General features: G+C 34.5%; 2 protein-coding genes across 2 annotated transcripts; one reads left to right on the top strand and one right to left on the bottom strand.

Annotated features, from left to right (window-relative positions):
• The first annotated feature begins 8,790 nt into the window (after positions 1–8,790).
• Positions 8,791–9,717, top strand: LOC130590432 (uncharacterized mitochondrial protein AtMg00810-like). The gene has a single exon (XM_057392866.1). It carries the CDS (start codon positions 8,791–8,793, stop codon positions 9,715–9,717), a length of 927 nt encoding a protein of 308 aa, XP_057248849.1.
• Positions 9,718–11,227: 1,510 nt separating this feature from the next.
• On the bottom strand, positions 11,228–14,654 carry LOC104887446 (cytokinin dehydrogenase 6). Its single transcript, XM_010672075.4, has 5 exons — positions 13,746–14,654; positions 13,102–13,229; positions 12,634–12,897; positions 12,269–12,531; positions 11,228–11,758 (listed from the first exon to the last, which is right to left on the bottom strand). Exons 1-5 carry the CDS (start codon positions 14,350–14,352, stop codon positions 11,437–11,439), a joined length of 1,584 nt encoding a protein of 527 aa, XP_010670377.1. The 5' UTR covers positions 14,353–14,654; the 3' UTR covers positions 11,228–11,436.
• Positions 14,655–23,415: the final 8,761 nt, after the last annotated feature.

Genomic DNA, 23,415 nt, shown 5'->3' with positions numbered 1-23,415 from the left:
AAACATTCAGCTTTATATTTCAAAATCAAACAGAGAAGTAATTTTTTTTGCTTAACGGACTAAATTAACAAACAAGAGAACCCAATTCTGCAACAAACAATGGCAACTCAAGAAGCAATAATAAAACGATTCAAGAAGCAACAATCAACAAAAACCATGAGCAAAGTATTTTATCAAAGAAAAAACAACACGAGTAAAGTAGAATGGAAAATTCAGAAACATACTTCGACAATTTGGCAATCAAAATTATACGACTTGCTTCAATCAAATAGCAAATCTGCAAAATCCTCAAATTGCTTTAAACGAATGAGAGTAATTGGGAGAAGGAAAATTGAAATTGGAGGATCAATTTTGGATAAAGCATCAGAAAAAGAGTAAAGGAGAATAATAAAATCATAATTCACAAACATACCTTGACAATCGACAACACAAATATGCGAAATTAAGGAATTTGGATTGCTTGAAATAAAGTGCTAATTGCTTCAATACTAGAATTGCGAGTTTAAGGGTTTAGGAATTTGATAGAAGGACACTGATGAAGAAGAATTTGGGAGTTTAATTACGAATTTGAGAAATTCAGATCACATACCGCTTAAATTTGACTATGAGGGTTTGAGCGCTTAATTTGAGAAATTTCATATACTGCTTAATTGCTTTTGTTTATCTAATAATGGCGGCACATTCTTTTTTAGCATTTATGTTTTTTTCCAGAGCTTTTAACGAAATACAATAATAAGTTACATATGCTGGGTAATATTCTACGACGACTAAGTCGGAAAATTCTTGTTCTAAGTGATTCTTAGTTTAAGGATTGCCCTATAATTTGTGGTCATTGATTATTTTATTACTTCCTCACTATTATCAAACGGTGTAGCTTAGCTTATACTGATTTCTTAGCTATTGAACAATATTGATCCGAAGGTGAAATCACTAGTGGACCAGATTGCTTGATTTTTGGTTGGTTCATCCTGCTTGTTGTTGTAGACCTGTTGTACAAGCGAGTTTTTTTAATAAAATTTATAACCCCCAAAACTGATGCGGTTTGCAAGAAAACCTTATCATTTAATCTTGATTAACCGATCCGATTTGGGACCGAATCAGTAAATATTTTGGATCTCTTGCGAGCCCACCCGATGCGTACCAAAACAGGATCAGTAAGCCCGATTTTGACCGCGTGACGCTAAGAAATTGTGAGATTAGTTAAAGAGTCATTATATGGGATAAGATTGTTCAACAATAAATTAAACTCGTTATTTTAACCTAACTCATAACTGTTATATGTTATTTAATTTTTATTTTTTGATTAGGAAATTAAGTCAGAGCAAGGGCTAACCCCTACAAGGCTACTAGCCTGTGGGAAACACCAACACATTGGCTGGTAAGGCATGAATAACATGTCAAGGAAATTCCCAAGCATAATGTTGGGGGTAAGGATCGAACCCCTGACCTCAGGGCCAAGGGGGAGCTACCCACTTGAGCTAACTCATATCCTTATAACTTTTATATGTTATAACATACACAAACACTCGCATACGACTTACGAGAGCATTAATTGTACACCTTTTGGTGTACCATGTACATGCTACACCAAGGCTTTTTTTCATTTCAACCTCTCCATATCTATGCTAATACTCCCTCCGTTTCCTAAAGATCTTCCCACTTACTGTTCCTACAGATACCAAGGAAAATCAAGTTGTGTGGGGCATGGTGTGAGTAAAGTAGGAGAGAGAAAGGGGTTAAGATAAATAAACAAATAAAAAGGGGTTAAAGTAGGAGAGAGAAAGGGAGTAAAATTGAATTAATAATGTAATGGTGGACCATATGATAGTGACATGAGAGGGTAAATAGGGAAATTTGTTTTGCCAAATAAGGAATAAAGCAAAAGTGGGAAGATCTTTTGGAAACACCCTTAAACGGAACGGTGGCACGTGGCGCTCTCCCTAAGGAGTTTTAGTTCATGTAAAAAACATGTATGATAAAAAAAATCAGAAATTGCATAGTATAAGTTTTGATTTCATGACCTCAAGTTCATGTACTAATGTTTTAACCACTAGACCAAGTTGTATTTAGTATTATCATATAAAAGTACAATATTAATAAATGAAAATTTTCTTACCCGGGGCATAACCCGGACCTAATAACTACTATATTGTGCGAATTTTGCTCACTTGAAGATTTCAAATGAGCAATAAGTAAAAAAAGAGTTTTAGGTGTACCGTGATCATGATACACCCGGGTGTATAATAAAAGTTGTACTCACATATCTAACTCTCTTTCTAAAACGCCCTCTTATTTTCCCCAATTTTCTTCCCAAAATCATTTATTATAACTGATACCAGTTAGGAATACGTTATAGCTCCCCAAAAAGCCGAGAAGTCATCTAAGCTATTCACTAGTTTACTTTCTCAGAACAGCCTTGTTTCCCTTTCTTCCCCTCAATGAGTAGATATCATGATCCATAGTACAAACTTGCCATATTTGTGATCCTTCTGATAATGAAGAATAAGGGCATAATCTTCTTTTTCTTTTTCAGTTTTAATCTTTTGGAGAAAGAAAGATTTGCTGTTTCCACTGGGATAAGATATGCCAGCAGAATATGCCACTGTCGTGCAAAGAACTGACACTTCCTGTGCTGGCTTTCCACGAACTTATCATGTTGTACGCAGAATAAAGATCTCGAAAGCATCACTTAATTAGTTTGCTTAATAAATCAGTGTCATTTTTCGTGATTATTATTTGGGTTATTGAGCAACATACGAGTAAATTGGTTCTATCATTTGAATCGCCAAATAAGAGTTAACATGATAAGAACACTTGAGCTATAAGCTAATTTTTTTTTTTTTGGAGTTCATCAATTGAAAGCATTCGACATCTACAATAAAAAAAATTACGAGATTATCAAAAGAAAAAGAATCTTATATTTTCAGATAATAAAACTGAATATGAACACTAGTGCATACCTCAGCTACACTGTTTTATAATAAAGTATAGTATTCCACGAGGAGATGAATCGATTTGACATAGTTTTGACACATAGCTGCTTCTGTTTGTCTAACAAAATCATGCCATTTGCAACCCAACTACTATTTCATGCCATTAATCATATCTTTCAACAGTAATTAAACTGATTATATGCCAAACCGACATATTTGGGGTTTCTCTTTTCAATATCTTTTCCTGCTTTTGTTTGGCACTTAAGCAGCATGAGTGACATTCCTTGGCTTGTCAGAAAGACCATTTGCTACCCAACCTTTTACTATATTCCAAAGTAAAGGTTCTTATTTACTTAGCCAATGAATCTTCACTTTATTGGATGAGTATAGGTTTACTTGAACATCTAATTAGGTGGGTCAACCGATTTTTGTGAACAAGTTTAGAATCCTGAGTTTATTCATTGTCCATTTGTCCTAGCCTTTGCGTTTGTGTTGCAAAATTTGCTACCAAAGGGTTCCAACTGTTGACAATTTTTTTGGAAAAGGACCAATTAAAATAGGGTTTTTGTGGAGAAACACCACTTAAATTTTTTTTGGAGAAAAGACCAATTAAAATACATTTATTGGCAATTAAATATGACATTATTATTTTCAGCCAAAATTGTCAACTTCGAAACCACCATAATCCAATAGGGTGGGGGAATCTTGCTGCAAAACGTCCTAATTGATCCCACAATAAACAAAATCCTAATTTACAAGAACTCTACGAAAACCAGTGGCATGATGAAATTCATTTCATTATAATGAAATTTAGAACTAATCTTGGTAAGAAATGGCTTCAATGGTTGAGTATCCTATTCGAGGATGAGAGGTTCAGCGTTAATGGTGAGGAATTAAGGATAATTGGAAAATTAGGAATTTAAATAGTAAGAAGAGTGTATTCACCTGAAAAATAAATAAATAAAGAAAACGAGGTTTTGGAGGGAAAATAATTGTCAATGTCCGAAAGTTGACAATTTCGCCTGAAAATCATAGTGTCAACTGATGTATTTCAATTGGTGCTTCCCTCTAATTTTCTTTTTTGAAGTGGTGCTTCCCTACAAAACTCTATTTTAATTGGCCCTTCCCCACAAAAAGTCCTAATAGTTATATAATACTCCATCCGTTCCAAAATATAGTTCTCATTTCATTTTGCACAGTCTCCAAGATGTACCCTTGACCTACGATATCTTTTATTTCTTATTAGTAAAAAAATATAAAAAGTTGATATTACGAATTTACACATTGAGATGAATATAACAAGACCCCTCATGAATATCTTTCTTTTTTTGTATACATTAGTAAGAATATTTGGTCAAAATTTGACTCCCAAAAATAGAAATGAGAACTTTATTTTGGGACGGAGGGAGTACATGCTATAGCTCAATGTTGCTATTTTTTTTAATTTGGTAAGGTGAATAACTTTTGGGATGCCCTCGTACAGGGTCCAACCCAGAGGCCCATGCATTTGGAAGGAGGGGGAGCTGTAAGGGAAATTCTCTTCCAAGTACCCCTCACTTGATAGGATTCGAACCCCTGACCTTTAGGTTATGAGGTGGAATTGCTACCAAGTAAACCAAGTTAAGTTTGATAGCTCAATGTTACTAATTAACTTTACCTTTTCTTTTTTTGGATGTATACGTTTCCATGTGTAGGAATACCTTTACGATCTGTTTGGTAGTCGTTAATAAATTGCGGTAATGAGAATGAATTTTAAGTGTAATGTTATTAGGGAAGCACCCTTAAAATCTCTATGGGGAGACATTTTTTCTCTATGGGCAAGCAATCTCACCCCTAAACTTGTGTTTTTGTCTCCAAGGGGAATCAATTTTCATTACCGCTCATTACCACCTACAAGCTGGTATTGGATGGGAATGAAATTTCAAAAAGAAAAGTAGACACTTTAGGATAAATTAACATTACCATGAAAATGAACAATGATATTCTATACACAAATTCATTCTCGTTACTACCATTTATAACCAACTGTTAAAGTAGGCACTACTACTACTTTACTGCATCATAGTACATCAGTACTGGCAGTCTTCAGCTGTTGTGAGCACTACCTAGTATGCTGCAATCCCAAGGAGGATTTTCTCTCTGGCGTCTGTGCCAATCATTAGCTTTTTTGTCATTTTGTTTGCTGGCAATTGTGCCGTTATTTCAGCACTTTCCTAGGAAACTTCTGGTTTTCTCTAGTCTATAAAAGACTAAGTTGTAAGCTGTTTACATAACACAGTTGAATGAATGAAAAGAGAGAAAGTAGTGAAGAAAATTAATGTCTTGTTCTAAATGTTTTCATGGTATCAGAGCTTAGGCTCGAAAATCACTACATTTCTTATGTTTTTCTGCTAAAAATCCTTCCCTAAACACATCTAACCTACTCTCAAAATAGCTAGAAAAAAAAATCTGTCATGACTAATACCACTATAGAGGTAACTAGTCCTCTTTATCTCCATCCATCAGATGGAAATAATTTTCTGGAATAGAAAAACTACAAGGGTCTGCTAACTACAGATCTTGGAAGAGATCAATGGAGATTGGTCTTGCATCAAAAAGAAAACAGGTTTTGTGACAGAGTGGTAAGAAGAGATGAAAAGATGCTGTTAAAGGAGAAGCCTGGGATACATGTAACAGTATGATTATCTCTTGGATTCTGGGTTCTGTAAATGAATCCATTAAGAGGTCTGTAATGTTTGTGAGCAATGCACACCAGATATGGATGCAATTAGAGAAAAGATTCTCTCTCACAAATGGTCAAGAAAATATAAACTGAACAAAGAATTATATGAAGCAAAACAGCAAGGTAAACAGGTGAGTGAGTATTACACTATGATGAAGTGTCACTGGGAGGAACTGGACTCTCTAAATACTCTACCTCCTATTACCTCTGTAACAGCAGAGATAACAAGCTTCATTGAAGCTCTACTCAGCAGCAAGATGAACATAAGTTGTTCCAGTTCTTGAATGGACTTGATGAAGTCTATGGAACACAGAGAAGCAACATTCTCATGATGTCTCCTCTTCCAACAGTGAAACTGCTTGTAGCTTTCTTGAACAAGAAGAAGCTCAAGAGAGCTGTTGAGTCAAGTGAAAGAAGAAACAGAAACTTGGCTATGTTCAGTAAAGGGATAGGGGGAGCCTCTACTAGCACACCTTCCACTACTCAATGCACTGTGTGTAGTAAAACTGGACACACAAAGGAAAGTTGCTGGTTTGTAGTAGGGTTTCCCAAGAACAAAGCCAGAACTCAGGGACTTCCATACAACAAAGGGAAGGCAAAATAATTATGGTCAGCAAAAATGGAGTAAAGGGAAGCCATCTGGTGTGAAAGTAGCAGCAAATGTTCAAAATCAGAGTGACAACATGTCAGTTTCAAGTAACAACACCACCATTACTGCTCAACAACTTGAACAGCTTCTCAGACTCTTGCCTACTCCATCTAAAGGTGAGGATACTGAAGATGAGATGGACATACATTACTCAGGTATGGTGTCATGTTACTTTGCTGATTCTGTAAACATGGATACATGGATTCTGGATTCTGGTGCCTCAGATCATATGACTGGGAATTTTGTATATAAAAACATGTTGTGTCATGCAAAGATAACTCATTGATCAATTTACCTACTGGTCAGACTTCTAAAGTCACTCATACTGGTACTGTGATATTAGAGAGTAACATAAAGTTAAGAAATGTTCTGTACATTCCTACCTTTAAACATAATCTCTTGTCTGTGAACAAGTTGTGTGAAGATCTAAAATGTAAGGCAACATTCCTTGATGAATATTGTCTGATCATTGACTGTGTGAATGAAGAAATAAAAGGTGTAGGAAAAAGTGCTAATGGTCTTTACTATCTGATAAATGAGCCAGTTGAGAAAACTCTTTGTAGAATTAAAGAAGAGACCAGTAGTGTAATTCAAAGAAACAAGAAAAGGGTGGCTATGAATGCTCAAAATTACACTGAATTTCCTAGTGTGATTAGTGATGTACCAAAGTTAGCAAAGAAACACTGTGGCATCATAGATTGGGGCATGCTCCAATGAAGAAACTTGCTATGATAGACTCTATTGATGTGAAGGGTGGATGTCAGGATGTTTGTATTACATGTCCTTTAGCAAAATTCACAAAGTTACCTTTTAAAAGGAGTGAGTCAAGGGCAGGAGAGTTGTTAGAAATGGTCACATGGATACCTGGGGGCCTTATAAGGTGAACTATAAGGGAAAATATAGGTATTTTTTCACTTTGGTAGATGACTACTCAAGACTAACATGGGTGCATCTACTGAAATTGAAGCTGATGCTTTTGGTGCTTTGGAAAATTTTGTCAATATGGCAAGGACACAGTTTGGGAAGAGCATAAAGGTCATAAGATCAGATAATGCTTTAGAATTTGATGACAGTAAGTGTAGACCATACTTTGAGAACTTGGGATAATTCACCAAACATCATGTCCTGATAGGCCTCAGCAAAATGGAGAGTAGAAAGGAGCACAGGAATGTTCTTGAAATGGCAAGGGCCATAAGGTTTCAGAGTGGATCCACTTCATTTCTGGGGGACTGTGTGATGACAGCAACCTATATTACTAACAGGTTGCCCAGTCAGTTCATCAGGGAAAGAGCCCTTATGAAGTTGCTATGGAAAGAAACCAAATTACAGCATGATGAAATGCTTTGGTTGCTTAGCTATGGCATATAATCCTGATAGAAGGAAAGATAAGTTTGGTGCAAGAGGTATACCTTGTATCTTTATTGGATACTCAATTACTCAGAAGGGGTACAAGCTTCATAATCTTGTTAGTGGAGTGTCATTTGTGAGTAGGGATGTAAAGTTTCATGAAAATGTATATCCTATCACATCTTTCATACTACATCTCATAAGAAGGTGGACATTTGTGAGGCTCCTAAACAAAACATTGTATGGAGTGAGGTGAATGATGAAGAAACACAACAAGAAACACTGAGAGGGGTGATGGTGATGCAGAAATAGGTGAGATGTGGATGTAGAAACTGATGTGGAGGTATCTCCAAGAAGATCCAGAAGAGAACACAAGCTCCAACTTGGCATATGACTATGAAGTGAGAGCAAATCTTGTTCAAAGTGACTAACATTCAAGTCACTAAGCAATACACATCTCTCCCGAGTACAATAGAGAGAGCACCTGATCCCAAGTTCTTTAAAGAAGCAGTGAAACACAAGCAGTGGTTGAAAGCTATGAATGAAGAATTGGAGGCTCTAGAAAGCAACAACACATGGGAAATTACAGAGTTACCCACAGGGAAGCATGCATTGGTTGCAAATGGATCTACACAACCAAAATTGATCCACAAAGGCAAGACCTGAGTACAAGTCTAGACTTGTTGTGCTGGGAAATAGACAAAATTGGTCTGGACTATGGTGAAACATTTGCACCTGTTGCAAAATTGACTACAGTAAGGTCAATACTAGCTGTTGCAGCTATTCAAGGCTGGCATACACATCAAATGGATGTGAAAAATGCCTTTTTGCATGGAGAACTTGAAGAAACTGTGTATATGAAGTTGCCACCAGGTACACAAAGCAAGGGTTCAGATTTAATGTTGATAAGCCAGAGAAGCTGTGCCACCACTGAAAGTAAGCTCAAGGTATGTAAGCTATTAAAATCACTGTATGGGCTTAAACAAGCACCCAGACAGTGGTTTACTAAGCTAAGTACTGTATTGAAGAGTAATGGATTTCTCAATCTAATGCTGATTACTCTCTGTTTGTGAAGCAAGAAGGATCTACATTTACAGCTATCTTAGCTTAGTAGATGACTTATACTCACTGGAAACAATATGAGCAGTATTATTCAAGCAAAACAGTTTCTGAGCACTGAATTCAAAATGAAAGACCTAGGTGAGTTGAAATATTTCCTAGGTATTGAAGTTGATAGGAATGATCAAGGTATTTTCTTATCTCAAAGAAAATATGTTGCAGATCTTCTTGAAGATTATGGGCTAATGGACTGCAAACCCCTGAAATTGCCCATGGACACTCATGTGAAGCTTCTTACAAGCTCAGGAGACATACTACCTAATCCTGAGTTGTATCAAAGGCTGATAGGAAAGCTTATCTACCTGACCATCACAAGACCAGACATTGCATACACTGTGCATGTCTTAAGTCAATTCATGCATGCTCCCACTACAGTGCACTTTCAAGCTGCAAAAAGGGTACTTAGATACCTAGCTGGTTCCAGAGAACAGGGCATTCTTCTAGCCAGTAAATCTGCAGCAAAACTACAAGCTTACTGTGATAGTGACTGGGGAGGTTGTCCTAATACAAGAAGATCAACAACTGGCTTTTGTATCATGCTTGGGAACTCACCTCTCACATGGAAATCTAAGAAAAAATCTGTGGTGGCTAGGTCTACAGCAGAAGCAGAGTGTAGGGCTCTTGCCATGACTGTATGTGAAGTCATTTGGATCAAACAGCTTCTTAAAGATCTTGGGTTGAAAAATTTGAACACTACACCTATTTTTTGTGACAATCAGGCAGCATTAGCCATAGCTTCTAACCCAGTACACCATGAGAAGACCAAGCATGTAGGGATTGATTGTCACTTCATCAGAGATCAAGTGGGTTCAGGAGGTGTTCTTCCTACATATGTACCTAGTGCACAGCAATTAGCTGATGTACTCGCTAAAATTTTAACAACTGAGCAACATCAGACCCTTCTATTCAAGCTGGGAGTTCTACAATCCTCTCCACTCTCAGCTTGAGGGGGAGTGTTAAAGTAGGCACTACTACTACTTTACTGCATCATAGTACATCAGTACTGGCAGTCTTCAGCTGTTGTGAGCACTACCTAGTATGCTGCAATCCCAAGGAGGATTTTTCTCTCTGGCGTCTGTGCCAATCATTTTTTTTTTGTCATTTTGTGTTGCTGGCAATTGTGCCGTTATTTCAGCACCTTCCTAGGAAACTTCTGGGTTTTCTCTAGTCTATAAAAGACTAAGTGTAAGCTGTTTACATTAACACAGTGATATGAATGAAAAGAGAGAAAGTAGTGAAGAAAATTAATGTCTTGTTCTAAATGTTTTCACCAACTACCAAATGGACCGTTATAGTATGACTTTAGGTTGAATTTGGTTGGAACTACAATATTTCATGTGATGACTAGAGGTTATTCTAGGAACAACGACGACGACTACAAAGCCTTAGTCACAAAATGATTTGGGGTTGGTTAACAACTTAACATGAGTCGTCATATAATCTTTGAAATTTTTTGTTTTGTAACAAAAACACATTTTGATATGAAATTACCTTACCATTAATATTGACTTGAGACTTTCTTTACAAAATTACATAGTAATGGTTGTTCGACCGTTTTTTCCCTGCCTTGCCCTTGGTGAAGTATGATTCTCTAGGAACCTCCTTTAGTGTGATTTTACGGTACTTTGAACAAACTTTCATACACAATTGTTGTCGAAGTATTAGAAAGCTAGCACGTTTTCTGTAAGGAATCTTTCCTTTTTATCCGAGTTCTTGTTTTTTAAAAAGATCTTGTGGAATGTCCAAGAGAAAAACGTGGAAGAACAATGACTTCGGTGAATTTTACGGATAGGTCTAAGGAACTATGCTGATGTCCTTGAATTAAAGCAAGAAGGCAAATGGACAAATGGTGTATAACTTTTTCCAAGCATCTAGTCACTAGATAATAAAAATGCCTTCAATGAGTTTTATTTGACAGATTCGCACATCATATTTATGAATTGTGCTTGTAGGTTGTGTTTCTCAAACTGTTACCTCAATTACTACATGTATCCAGTATTCGAAAATAACAATTGATTTTCTACCAATAATATGGAACTTTTCATCCGATTTGCAACTCCCACATGAATAGCCGAGTCCAAGTAACATAATTTGCAAATTGTTTATACTTTCCACAATAATATAGTTTTACCGTTTATTACAGATATGAGGAAAAATATCCGATATATAGGGGTTCTTATACCACATGAAAGAGCGAATATTTTGACTATGATGTAATTGATGTTCTTCAAAATATTTTTGTTACATAAAAGACATACTTGGAGGTTAATCATCATTGTATTGGCAATTTGAAAGATCATATATGGATTTATTACTATTGACACAATTTATTACTTACAACCAAACGGGCATGCCGGCACAACCACTACATACATGTGCGTTTGGAGGATGTTGTCAGTCTAAGAATGAAGAATTAATCTTTGTTAATATTCGAAATTTGTACTATACATCGTTGAATGAAGTTGAAACTAGCTTGTCATAATCATTAGTATGGCCTTAAACTTTATGTATATTGTGGCTATTACAGTTCCTTGAAAGGAAAATTTGAACCACTAATTACACTGTCACTCTCATAATTACAGTTTTCTGAGGTGACAAAACAATACTATATTGCTTCTAGTAGCATATTTTGAAGCTGGTAGTAATAAACATTATGCACTTATGTGTCATGAGAAAGATATAGACTTTTGAAAAATTCTATGACCTGGTGCAAGAATTCCCAAAGGATCATAAGTAGATTTCCTTTGTTTGAAAACTTCCCACTTTGGACCAAAGTGAGATTTCCACTCTTCCTGTGTGCTGTAGTGGGCCAGATACTGCTTCACACCCAGATTACTTGATTCACAGAAATCTAGAATCTTTTTATTCTGACTTAAGATATGGTCTAAGCCATCACTTCCTGTTGAAGAAGGAACTGCTGAGGATAGGAATCCCACTAAATAAAAAATATCCTCTTCTGGAATAACCACTGAAGTTTTGTTGTCCCACCTAGGCAAAACAAAAATAATTTTTAGTAACCAACCACTTGGTCAATCCTATTTATACGTAGGCCCTGTTCACTTCACGTTATAAAAATATTATTCAACTAGTAATGTTGAATACACTAACTAGAAATCGACAAAAATCCGTCATATTTATATGTAGGCCCTGTTTACTTCACGTTAAAAAAATATTATTCAAGTAGTAGTGTTGAATAAACTAGCTAGAAATCGATAGAAATCAGTCATATTTAAATGTAGGCCTTGTTCACTTCACGTTAAAATAATATTATTCAAGTAGTAGTGTTGAATAAACTAGCTAGAAATCGATAGAAATGAGTCATATTTATAAGTAGGCCTTGTTCACTTCACGTTAAAAAAATATTATTCAAGAAGCAGTGTTGAATACACAAGCTAGAGATCCACATAAATCAGTTTTGATCAGTAAAAATAATATAACTTGGATAAAAATAAGGTGAATTAAACAGAGTATTTAAGAAAGTGATTTAGAGTGTAGTACTTTGATTTGTTGACTGGGTAGATGAGAATGGGTCCATTGCTTGTGTCCTTAAGAATGTTGCCAAAGACTCGTTCCGCAAATTTGTGAATGCTGCTTTTTGGGACCAGAAGATTAAGCCATGGGTGTGGTACTTCCCATAATCCTTTTGATCTTAGTTTGATTTCGGAGACATGAACTCGATCCAAGAAATCGATATAGGAGACTTCTGCTATGAATAGAGTCGATGATATGTAGCTTAATTGTGAAAGCAACATCTTGATCTCCTGCATCAACATAAACAATTAGAATTGAATTTTGCTCTACATACAGTCTACATCATACTATATATAGCACATTTAATATTTGACTAGCTTGGTTTTAGTTACCTGGTCTGCAAGATTAACCTCCTCATGTTTAAAGTATTTTGCTAATTCTAAACAGAAAAGTGTTTTCCCATCTGAACTGAATTGACTAGCTTGAACTGGATCTTGTGGGCTGAAAGATGTTCTCCAGTTATTTAGGAGGCCTGTTCTGTTTATTATCACAAAACCTTCAATGTAATCAAATGTCGCCTGTTCTGATGATATGAGCTGTTCTTGATCTCTAACGAACGTGTCGAAATCTGAATACAAAACTCTGATCCATTTCACCTGTTTAAGAACATGTTCTGTTAGATACATATTCAAGGGAAAAAAGGTATCATTTTTCAGAATATAATACTACCGCGTTTTTTAGTTGCAACGTTTTGACTTAACTACTATTACGAACTTTTTCAACATTTCAAAACAATATACTCTGAACTTTCCCATATTTCCCTTAACGTTAGACAGAGTAATTTAAAACATTAGTTTTACCGTTTTAGGTGCGGATTCAAGAGAAATTCTTGCTCGAGTAATGATCCCAAATTGTCCAAGTCCTCCAAGAACACTGTGAAAGAGTTCTGCATTTTGCTTCTTGGAACAGTTAAGTGATTCTCCTTTACCTGCATTAAATAGTCAGCTTTCAGTATAAAATATCTATATTAGTGGGGTGCTTGTTTCTATTTATAGATAACATGGTCAAGCTAAAAGAAGAGGTTATGATTAAAAGGTATATATAAATCTTTAATTTGAGTCAAATTTTAGTAAACTACAAAATTATCATGTATGATAAAGTTGAAACAAATTATCTTATGTGTCTGCCATTATTTTTCTTACAAATGTTGAATGTGTGACCTATAATTCACAGCACTTTAATCTTAACCACCCGGCCAAGACATCCTTAGTATGAAAACAACTGTTGTTAAGCGTTTTGAAATCTTTTTTTAGGCTTCATTAGAACAAAAACATTTTGAAATTGTGAAAACTTCATTGATTCCAACTTTTTTTTTTATACTTCATTAGCACGAAAACGACTAGGGTTTCAGGAATGAAAACGTATCAATAAAAAATTGTGTATTTCGCATTTTTCCACTCTTTAATGTTGTTTATATGATGGATTAAGAGATTTAATAACTAACCTGTAACAACCTCCAATTGGTGAACATTGCTGATTTGCGGGCCATGGAGAAAAGCTTGTCCACTAATCCCAGCATTAGACAAAGTACCTCCAACAGATAGGTGCAAATAATCAGTCCAAGACTTTGGTGTCAGCCCATATTTGAGACACTTATGCAGGATGTTTATCCATAATTCACCTCCAGAAACATCAACATAAGGATGGACTACACCAGTTTGGACTACTTTGATCGGATATGCCCGAAGAGAGCCCATGTCAATTACAATACCTTGATGGGCTTGGGCCTGTCCATGAAGAGAATGACCAGAGCCTCTTGCTGCAACTGTAAGTTCAGAACTCAGGCCCATTTGCCATATATGCCTAATGGTTTTTGTTATATCAGAAACTGATTTTGGATGAAGAACTGCCAATGGATGGAGTTGATATTGGTTGCCAAAATCGCGCGCTGCATGGTGTAGTTCTTCGAAGGTAAATCGACCTTCGATAGGAAGATTTTGGAGTGGTAGAGGAAGAATTTGAGTGGCTATAGTAGTGATTATGAACATGATCATGTAGGCTTTGTTAAGGTATACTACTACATGATTATAATTAGAAGGTTGAGGCTTCATTATAGAAGTATTAATTTGTTGTTTAGGTTTCTTACTTGTATAAACTACTTACTGTTTATGGTTTGTTTGGAGATTGCTAGGAGATGAAAGGTGTTTTTGTAGTAAGGTTTAAAGTGAGAGAGATTCTAAGGAAAATGAAGAGAATTTAAAGGTGATGTTGGGTGCCTCAGTCAACCTCTCTGTGTCTTATACACGGGGTAAGAAATCGTATGGCGACTGCCAACTTTGGTGGGAAGAATTCTTTCTATTATTTTTCTTTGTGATTTTTCCCTTTTTCTTTGTTTGTGTTTTATGTTACCCCAGAGAGGGAAAATGCCACAACCAAAAATAAGATTTCACCAAATCTGTTTTTAACACTTTTCCCCACAGTAGCCAGCACAAAGACCATCCTTTTCTTGTCACTCAATAACATCCACCTTTTTGTGTGTATATTATTCACATAATGGGTATGCATGTCTAAACATTGTTATTGTTAGAATGTAATCAAAATTCCTAGGGTTTAGCATGGATTTAGAAATCCAAACACTGATATCGGACATGGTACGTGATAGGCCGATACCCAATTTAATTAACACATGCTCCATCTATCAGGGCCGTCTTAAAATATTTGGGGACCCTGTGCTATTTATAAAATCAGATTTAACAGCTTTGAGATATTTGCATCTTTTTTTTCATAATCAAGCAACCTTTTTTTAATACTCCTTATTTTATAATTAGACAATCAAAGAAGTTTAGATGTTTTACATATTGGAAAATAATGAACCAAGCAAAGTTTGGCCTAGTGGTAAAGGTTTGACCTCATGAGATCAAATCTCACTAGGGGCTTTTTGGGGGTGAGGTTTCCCTTAAATAAAAAAAAATTGGAAAACAATGAAAAAAATAATATACAAAATTTACAGTTTTCTATAGACTTGTAATAAAGGTGTAGAATGTAGATGACTTATGGTTTTATTTGAATGGAATTTTCATTTCATAAAGAAAAGGGGGTTTTTCCAACAAAATAGAGAAGAGATTTAGATGCAGGATAAAACATAGAGGATGAACTCAGCTAAAAATGCAGATGAAAAATCACGACACAGGAGTTCGAACACGCAACCTAGAGGTCTACAACACAGGAGATTTTTACCACTGCTCCAAGCATTCAATATATGATTATTGCTACGTCCCTTTTCTTTTTGTCTCTATTTGGGGCCCCTCTAATGTATTGGGCCCTGTGCTGAGGGCCAGCTTGCACAGGCCCTTAACCGGCCTTGCCATCTATCTAAAGATACATAATTTTTATTTCACTTTTTATGGTCAAACTTTAGATTCTTTGACTATATATTCTCATTGATATATACAAAAAACACACTAATGTAGGATCTTGTTAAATTCGTTTCAATATGTAGTTTTATCAATATGTAACTAAATATATTGATTGTCAAAGATATATATTGGACACCATTAAAAGAAAAATGGGAATTATATTTGGACCGGAGGTAGTAATTAAAATTGAATTGGCAATACAAAGACTATTAGAGGCATAGGTTCATCCTGCTTATATAATAGACAAACAGGACTACAGGAGTGCATGTCTCATTTTGTCTTTATTTAGCAGTAGTTTTCCGTTTATGATATACAGGGAGGAACCTACCTATAGGTAGACATACCAAACAGGGTCATTTGGTTCAGGTTCAGGTTCGAAAAAATTCAGCTTTTTCCTACATATGGTTCGTAGAAAATCAATTTGGGTTTTGAGTTTGATTCAGCTCCAAGAATGATCAAATTAGAGCTGATCATGGGCCGGGCCGGGCCGCGGCCAAAAAAATTTGCCCATTGGCCGGGCCAGGCCTAAATTCGGGCCGAATTTTTGTGTCCAAAGCCCGCTATTTCGGGCCGGGCTTTTGCGGGCCAAAACGGGCCGGACCAAAAAATAGACTAAAAAGTCGTTTTTAGCTTGCCCAAAGCCCGCCCAAAAACAAAAAAAACGATCGGGCCGGGCCGGGCCGAAAAATTCTGCCCAAAACCCGGCCCAAAAACGGGCCGGGCCGGGCCAAAATGATCACCTCTAGATCAAATTGCGTATTAGGTCTCACGTGGTTTTTGCATCAGACTCACTTTACTCAGGAATAATACACAATTATATTTTCGAGTGTAGCAATACATAAGCGGAATAAAGCACAAGGATTTTTTAATCATTTTTATGTTGATTCAACATAATATGAAAATGATAAAAGTTTGGGTCATTTCAGATCAATTATTAGGTAATATTAGATTGGTATTCAATTTAAATCGGATCAAAATCACTATATCCAAGTTGATTTCAGCACGAGTTATTTTCCGACTTCAGGTGGAATCCAATTAGAATCACTTTGATTCTAGTTAATTCAAGGTATTGAGTATGATCAATTCAAGTTAATTTTAAGTCGAGCTTGATTCAATATATTTTTAGATTTTAAAGTGAGTTTGGAACGACGTATTTTGGTCTAAAATGAATATCAAATCGAGTCATTTGGATTTTATCAATTTTACCAAGTCAACTATAGTACTATAGGTAGGCCCAACCTTCGAATGGACAATTTTTTTTACTAAAAAAGATAATTGATCCGAAAACCAACCTCTGTTAGGCCACTAGCTTGTATGGCACCAACTCATAGGCTGGGTACAAGACTAAACAGCCCAAAAGTAAATACCTTGAGAACTCGAACCCCTAGGTAATTTCCTGAAATTTGGGGTGGCATTTCACTAAGCTACCACCACTCCTTCACTTTCGAATGGGCAATAGCATTACTTAATGCTCATTTTGAAAAAAAAAAAAAAAAACTAGTACTTGGTTAACTTGGACAATATGATGGAGCCAAAAGAGACCTTGTACCTTGTTTCTTTGTGTAAGCGTGATTATTAATAGAAATTGTGCACTGTACCAATCTCATAGAGTGAAGCTGGAATAATTCCGAAAAAAAATCCTTTACAAAAGTCAGGTAGTATAAGTTTGAAATCAGATGTCAAACCAAGGTGGTACTCCCTCTGTTTTTTTATTGTTCTCACTTAGAATCTTGGCACTATTCATACTTAGAGAGAATCTTCTCAATTTTTTTCAATTTATAAGAAAAAATATAGTCATGTGGGATCTTGTTTGATTCGTCTCAATTAGTACATTATTAATATTCAATCGTTGTAATTTTTACTAATATATAATGAAAGATATTTAAGCTCAAAAATGTGCGTTGGGAGATGTGCACAGGAAAGTGAGAAAGATAAAGAAAAACAGAGGGAGTATAAGATTAGAATTTGGTTCCTAATACTTAGTATTTGGTTTGAATCTTGTTGGAATTAGAAATTAAGTCAAAATTTTATATATATATATATATATATATATATATATATATATATATATATATAGGGTTGGGTTCTAATGAGAACCCTCTTATGGTGAGAACCGTGAGAACCACTTAAAATGAGCAAAAATTTCCGATCCTAAAATGAGCAAAAAAAATTAACAAATGAGCATAAATATAAAATGAATAGAAAACATTAAGTTATCAAAAACGTAAAATGAACAAAAATGTAAAATAAGATAAACGTAAAATGAGCATAAAAAAGTTCAATGAGAAAAAAAGTAAAATGAGCAAAACGTGAAATGAGCAAAAACGTTGATAAATGAGTATAAAATTGTTAAATGAGCAAAACCATAAAATAAGTGAAATAAAAAATGAGCAAAAATATTATGAAATGATCAAAATCTTCGTAAAATGAGGAAAAATGAGTGGTTCTCACCATAAGGGTGGTTCTCATATGAACTTAAACTATATATATATATATATATATATATATATATATATATATATATATATATATATATAACAAATCACTAGTAATATCGTAATATTTCTATTGTTACTTTCTTCTTTATATTTTTTCTAGGAATCAATTTTAACAATAATTATGACCACCCATACTAGTGGCAAGTATAACAAATTAAAAGAAAATAAAAATAGAAATACAAATTGCATTGCAAAAAGAAACACTAACTCTGAAGGAAACAATGAAGACGATAGATCAACACAACAATGATCAACGAGAACAACGAACTAAAACTTGAAATATAGAAAAGAAAACAATTGTGCGGTAATGATGCTGGAGAAAACAATGGAGAAAACAAATTTGCAAGCATCAACACAACAATGGTCAAGGAGTACAACAACTAATAACATATAGAAATTTATTCTTAAAGAAATGGAAAAGATAAGTAGAAAACAAGTGTCTACTCCTTTTTTCTTCCAACAGTATCTTTCTCTTATTTTTTAAATAAATAATTGATACTTGAAGGTTGGTATAAATCAAACCCAACTCCCCCAAGAGTTTCTAAACCCACACTGCTTCATGGGTTGAAGGTATTGTTTTTAAAAGTAGAATTTCACTATTTAGTATGGGTTTATCTCATACGTTCTACCTATATTTTGCAAACCAAACAACACTTAGTAATATTTTTTTCATTTTATATTAATCGATGGAGTTTTGACCGGCACAAAGCTTTAGGTATTTTGTTTGACTTCGTTTTAGTTGTAACTTTTTTTATATTGTAATTAGTAGATTGTGGGGATATCAAGTGATTAATGACACTCTGAATCTATTCTGCATTTTTTTTTCTAAATTAATAGATATTTTTATATTATAGAATATGAAATTTTCTCTAAATTTAAATTTAGAATATATAATGACAAATACTACCTCCATTTCTTTTTAATTGTTACGGTTTCCTTTTTAGACCGTTTCTTTTTAATTGTTACACTCTTACTTTTTCTACATAAGGTAAGTTTGCAATCATTGTTACCCACTATTGGTCCCCTTGTTTCTTTACCCTCTCTCCTACTTTAATTGTTAGTTGATTACTTTTTCCCCAAAACTATCCCATGTGTTGATTATTTCTCTCTCCTCCATAATTTTTTATTGTTCTTTTGTACTTGTCTCTTCCTACTTTTCAGAATTTTTAACCCCCTTTTTCCTACTTTTCACCTTTTGCCTTGGTTTTAATGGAAAGCAAAGTGCAACAATTAAAAAGAAACGGAGGTAGTATATATTATATGAGTAGGAAAAAAGAGAAGAATTCTTGTGAATTCATTTCAAGTTGAAAAAAGAATCAAATATTCACTCCATAGTCTAATAGATCGTTGGAAGAACTAATTAATCGGATAATTTCTGATCAACGATAGAACAAGATCCATTTTGCATCATATCTAAGAGATTCATTAGTTCGGGCCGAACAAACAATTTCACACGATCATTCTGACTGCAATTTTTTATGTCCGTGAGGATCCCACCAGAGCACCTTCTGCTTTTAATAGGCCATACTTGTTCATGGCTTAAAATTGAGCCACGGATCCTAGCTGCGAAACCAAAATACTCACATTGATAGCGGGTCTGTTCCAGCACTAAATAGATCAACCAATAATAATATTTTCCCATTTGTAATGGAAATTTACGGAGTCGAATTTGTTGATTCTAGAATATGAAGGTATGGCGGCTCTGATGACACTTTTGCTAGAATAGGCAAAACCTTTTACATGAATCTTTCAGAAAATTCTAATTTAATATTATCAACTAATTAAAATGGTTCATCAATAGACCATGTATTTGTATACTCTTTCATATATATGGTGTAACCCAAGTGTAACCGTTGCAAGTTTTTAGTTTCTTACCCCCATTTGAAGTAGAATTGAACAATAACAAGCCCATTTTGTTACTAAGAGTAGCTTGATAGCCTACAAAAGAAGGCATTCGACCCAATAAGGCAGACAAATTAAAGAGGATACGTATTCAAATGACACGTGAATACAAATAAATCTGTAAGATGGGGTTACACATATCTTCAACTTTTTGATGTGTGAACGCGGGTTGATTTTTTTTTTTTTGAGGGGAAGAATGTGGGTCGATGATTCTTTATTATTATTTGGTTTCTCATGAAAAGGGAAAAACAATGTTGAATTTGTGGGACCTTGTCATTTTAGGAAGTGTATTAATTGATGTGGGATTGACGACAATAAGTTGTGTATCAATTAGTATGAAATAGAAGAGTAGTTTTGTGTACGTTAAGCCTAGTAATCACTTAATTTAAGTAAGGACTTATTTTTCTCAAAATTCAATAAAAACGAGAACAACTCTAATAAAGCACCTATAAGAGATCTTAATTTAATACTATGGTTCTTCTCGGTGATACTAAATACTCCCTCCGCTTTTATTTATTTGCTACATTTTGATTTACACAAGAATTTAGGAAATGTCATTTTCATTTTTTTTAGTGTACTTTTTGACCCCTTTAGCATTAAATAGGGTGGGAAAAGGGAAAAAAGTAGTACTTTTTGGTGGAAAAAGAGGGGAAACAAATATAATACTACTCCCTCTGTTTCAAAATATAAGGCATTCACGCTTTACGAAAATTTGCTTTGACCACATATATCTCTCAATTATGATAAATAAAAATTATAAAAATTATACTGTTGGATTCGTCTTGAAAAATACTATAATAATATTATTTTTAAAAATTTTCTATCAACACAAATTGAGAGTAATTAAATGTCAAAGTTCGACCTCGAACATCGTGCGTGCCTTATATTGTGAAACGGAGGGAGTATTACTTTTTGGTGGGCCAAGTCTCCTAATAAGGAAATGTAGCAAATAAAAAAAAGCAACCCTTTTTGGAAAATGTAGCAAATAAATAAAAGCAGAGGGAGTATATAATTGTGGTTCATGAAAACTTTTGGAACTTGAAATAACTTGTTTTCATTTCCAAAATCAAATATATTTTTGAATAACCGAAGCCTGAAATTGTACATAACACGAGGTTTTATCATTTCTGAAACATATATATGTTCGGAATCCTAGTGTTTTCATGATACATGTTTTATGTATGGTTGGAATATATGGAACGGTGGGAAATTCCGAAACCCTTAAATTTAAAATTTAAAATAAAAATAGAAAACGCTGAATTTTTTACATTGTACCTTTTGAAAAACTCATAAGAGAGTCCACTCCCACGGTAATGTGACTTTCACATCAAAATTAATCATTATATGATTTTCTTGTTCCGTCCCTTGTTATATGTCTACACAATGTTGCAGTTATGTTATTTTCTAGAGCAAATAGCGTTGGCGTGGAAAATTTATCTACCTAGTGGATGATCAACCCAATATCCACTGAACTTTTATCATCAATAGAGTTCAATATAAATAATGTCAATAATTGCTTTATTGTTTTTTTTAGTGGGTAGCTTGTCGAGTGAATAGAGGTACCAATTTCCATGTCGACGTTATGTTTGCATGAAGATTTACAACATGAATTAATTTGAGTAGAATATGTGAGTATTGGATATCCGGTCAACAAATGTTAATAGATTTGATGGCAACAGATTTATTAAGAGTATAGTACCTCCTTGATCGATGTTTGTTTGATGAGAAATAGCAATCGAGGAGGTACAAATTGGGTCCATGGGACATGTGAAGATCAAATGGGCTAGTGCTAAAAGGGAAGTGGGGAGTCAAAAGCATGCCTTTGATGATCCTTGTGGACCTCGTATAAGGCCAGTTTGATGTAGCGCATAGAGAGAAGGATGGGACAGTATTTGGAGATATATAGCTAAATTGTGAGTGTCATCTGTCTAGCTATTAAATTGATTTGAAGCCTTAAGAGTTCCGTCCCAACAACTAGACAAAATCAGGTATGATTTTCTTTCATAATGCAACTTCTTTGCTCAAATTTAATGCAGCACCTGTTTTGCAATCTTTTGTCATTACCTCATGGCTCTTGATCATGGTTATATAGGCCATATAACCCTCCGCGTGTCACTGCATTAATATTGTCATGTTTACACGACACAATTAATTAGATTTCACAATTCAAAAGTATTTCCCTCATCATTAATTAATAATTTGTCTTGTTACATTAAATTGTAGCGAATATAGTTAGGTATTTCTCGTACAGGGAAAGTTAAAACAAGGTCCACATCACATAAATATAAAGACGGGGATGTGAGAAAAATTGTTGGATTGTATTAGTGTTATTATTGCTGAAACAAATTTGACACAAGCTAAGTTTTCTCCCATCTTCTCCCTAAACCTAACTCTCTTCTCCCCATCCCCCTCTTCTTGCCGCCCCCTCTTCTTCATTTTTGATGTGACATATTTATATATAGTTTTTATGTGTATTTAGGTTGCATTTTAGAGTATATAGATTCATATTTAGGTTCATGTTGCATTATATTTTTAAGTTATGCTATTCCACTCCTATTTGATATATTTTCGTATTTTTTTATTAGTTTCAGGTATGAGAACGTATATGGAGTATAATTAGCTAGTCTTGGTATTAGGAGCGAAGAAAAGGTATTACATTGCATAGGATCGTTATAGATATCTTTAAGTAAGGACGAAAATAAAGTGGAAAATCATTAGAAAAAATGTGAAGAAGAGTTGTGACTACTCTTCTGACCACAACTTTTAATGTGTTTATGAGCATTGAATAATGTTAGTGGATTTAAAAAATAGACTTAAAGAGATTTTCAACAATAGGTGGTACATCCCGAGGAGACTCGAGTCAAGAAGTTATGTCTTTTAGACAACTATTTCTGCTCAAATATGTTATTATACGTGCAGATCACTAAATCCGCCCACTTAATGACTATTCGACTTTCCTTGTCTTGTAACTTACTTTCCTAGTTATATTAGGTTACTTAATCTTATATATATGAGAAATAATAACTTGCGAAGGAGAAGTCTTTCTCTCATTATTTTTAGTTATAGTTATAGTTTTCTTCTTAATTTTCTCTCAAACTTTTTAATTAAGTTTTTGTTCATAGATGTAGATTTTATTCTTTATTTCATGATTGAATAGTCTTATTTCTAGGTTTGAGAATTCATGTTTATATGCTGTTTTTAATTAATTAGGCTTATTTTGTTAATATTGCAATCTGATCAACCGTTTGATTAAATCTTGCTAATATACAGTTATTTATCGAGAGATAATACTCCGTAGGGGATTATCTACAGTTAGCAAATGTGATTATGTGAGATATCTTACTGCATATGTTGATTC

Source organism: Beta vulgaris, chromosome 2, assembly GCF_026745355.1.
Source record: "Beta vulgaris subsp. vulgaris cultivar EL10 chromosome 2, EL10.2, whole genome shotgun sequence".
NCBI lineage: Eukaryota > Viridiplantae > Streptophyta > Magnoliopsida > Caryophyllales > Amaranthaceae > Beta > Beta vulgaris.
The sequence above is the reverse complement of the archived record's forward strand: the minus strand, read 5'-3'. Positions and strand labels throughout refer to the sequence as shown.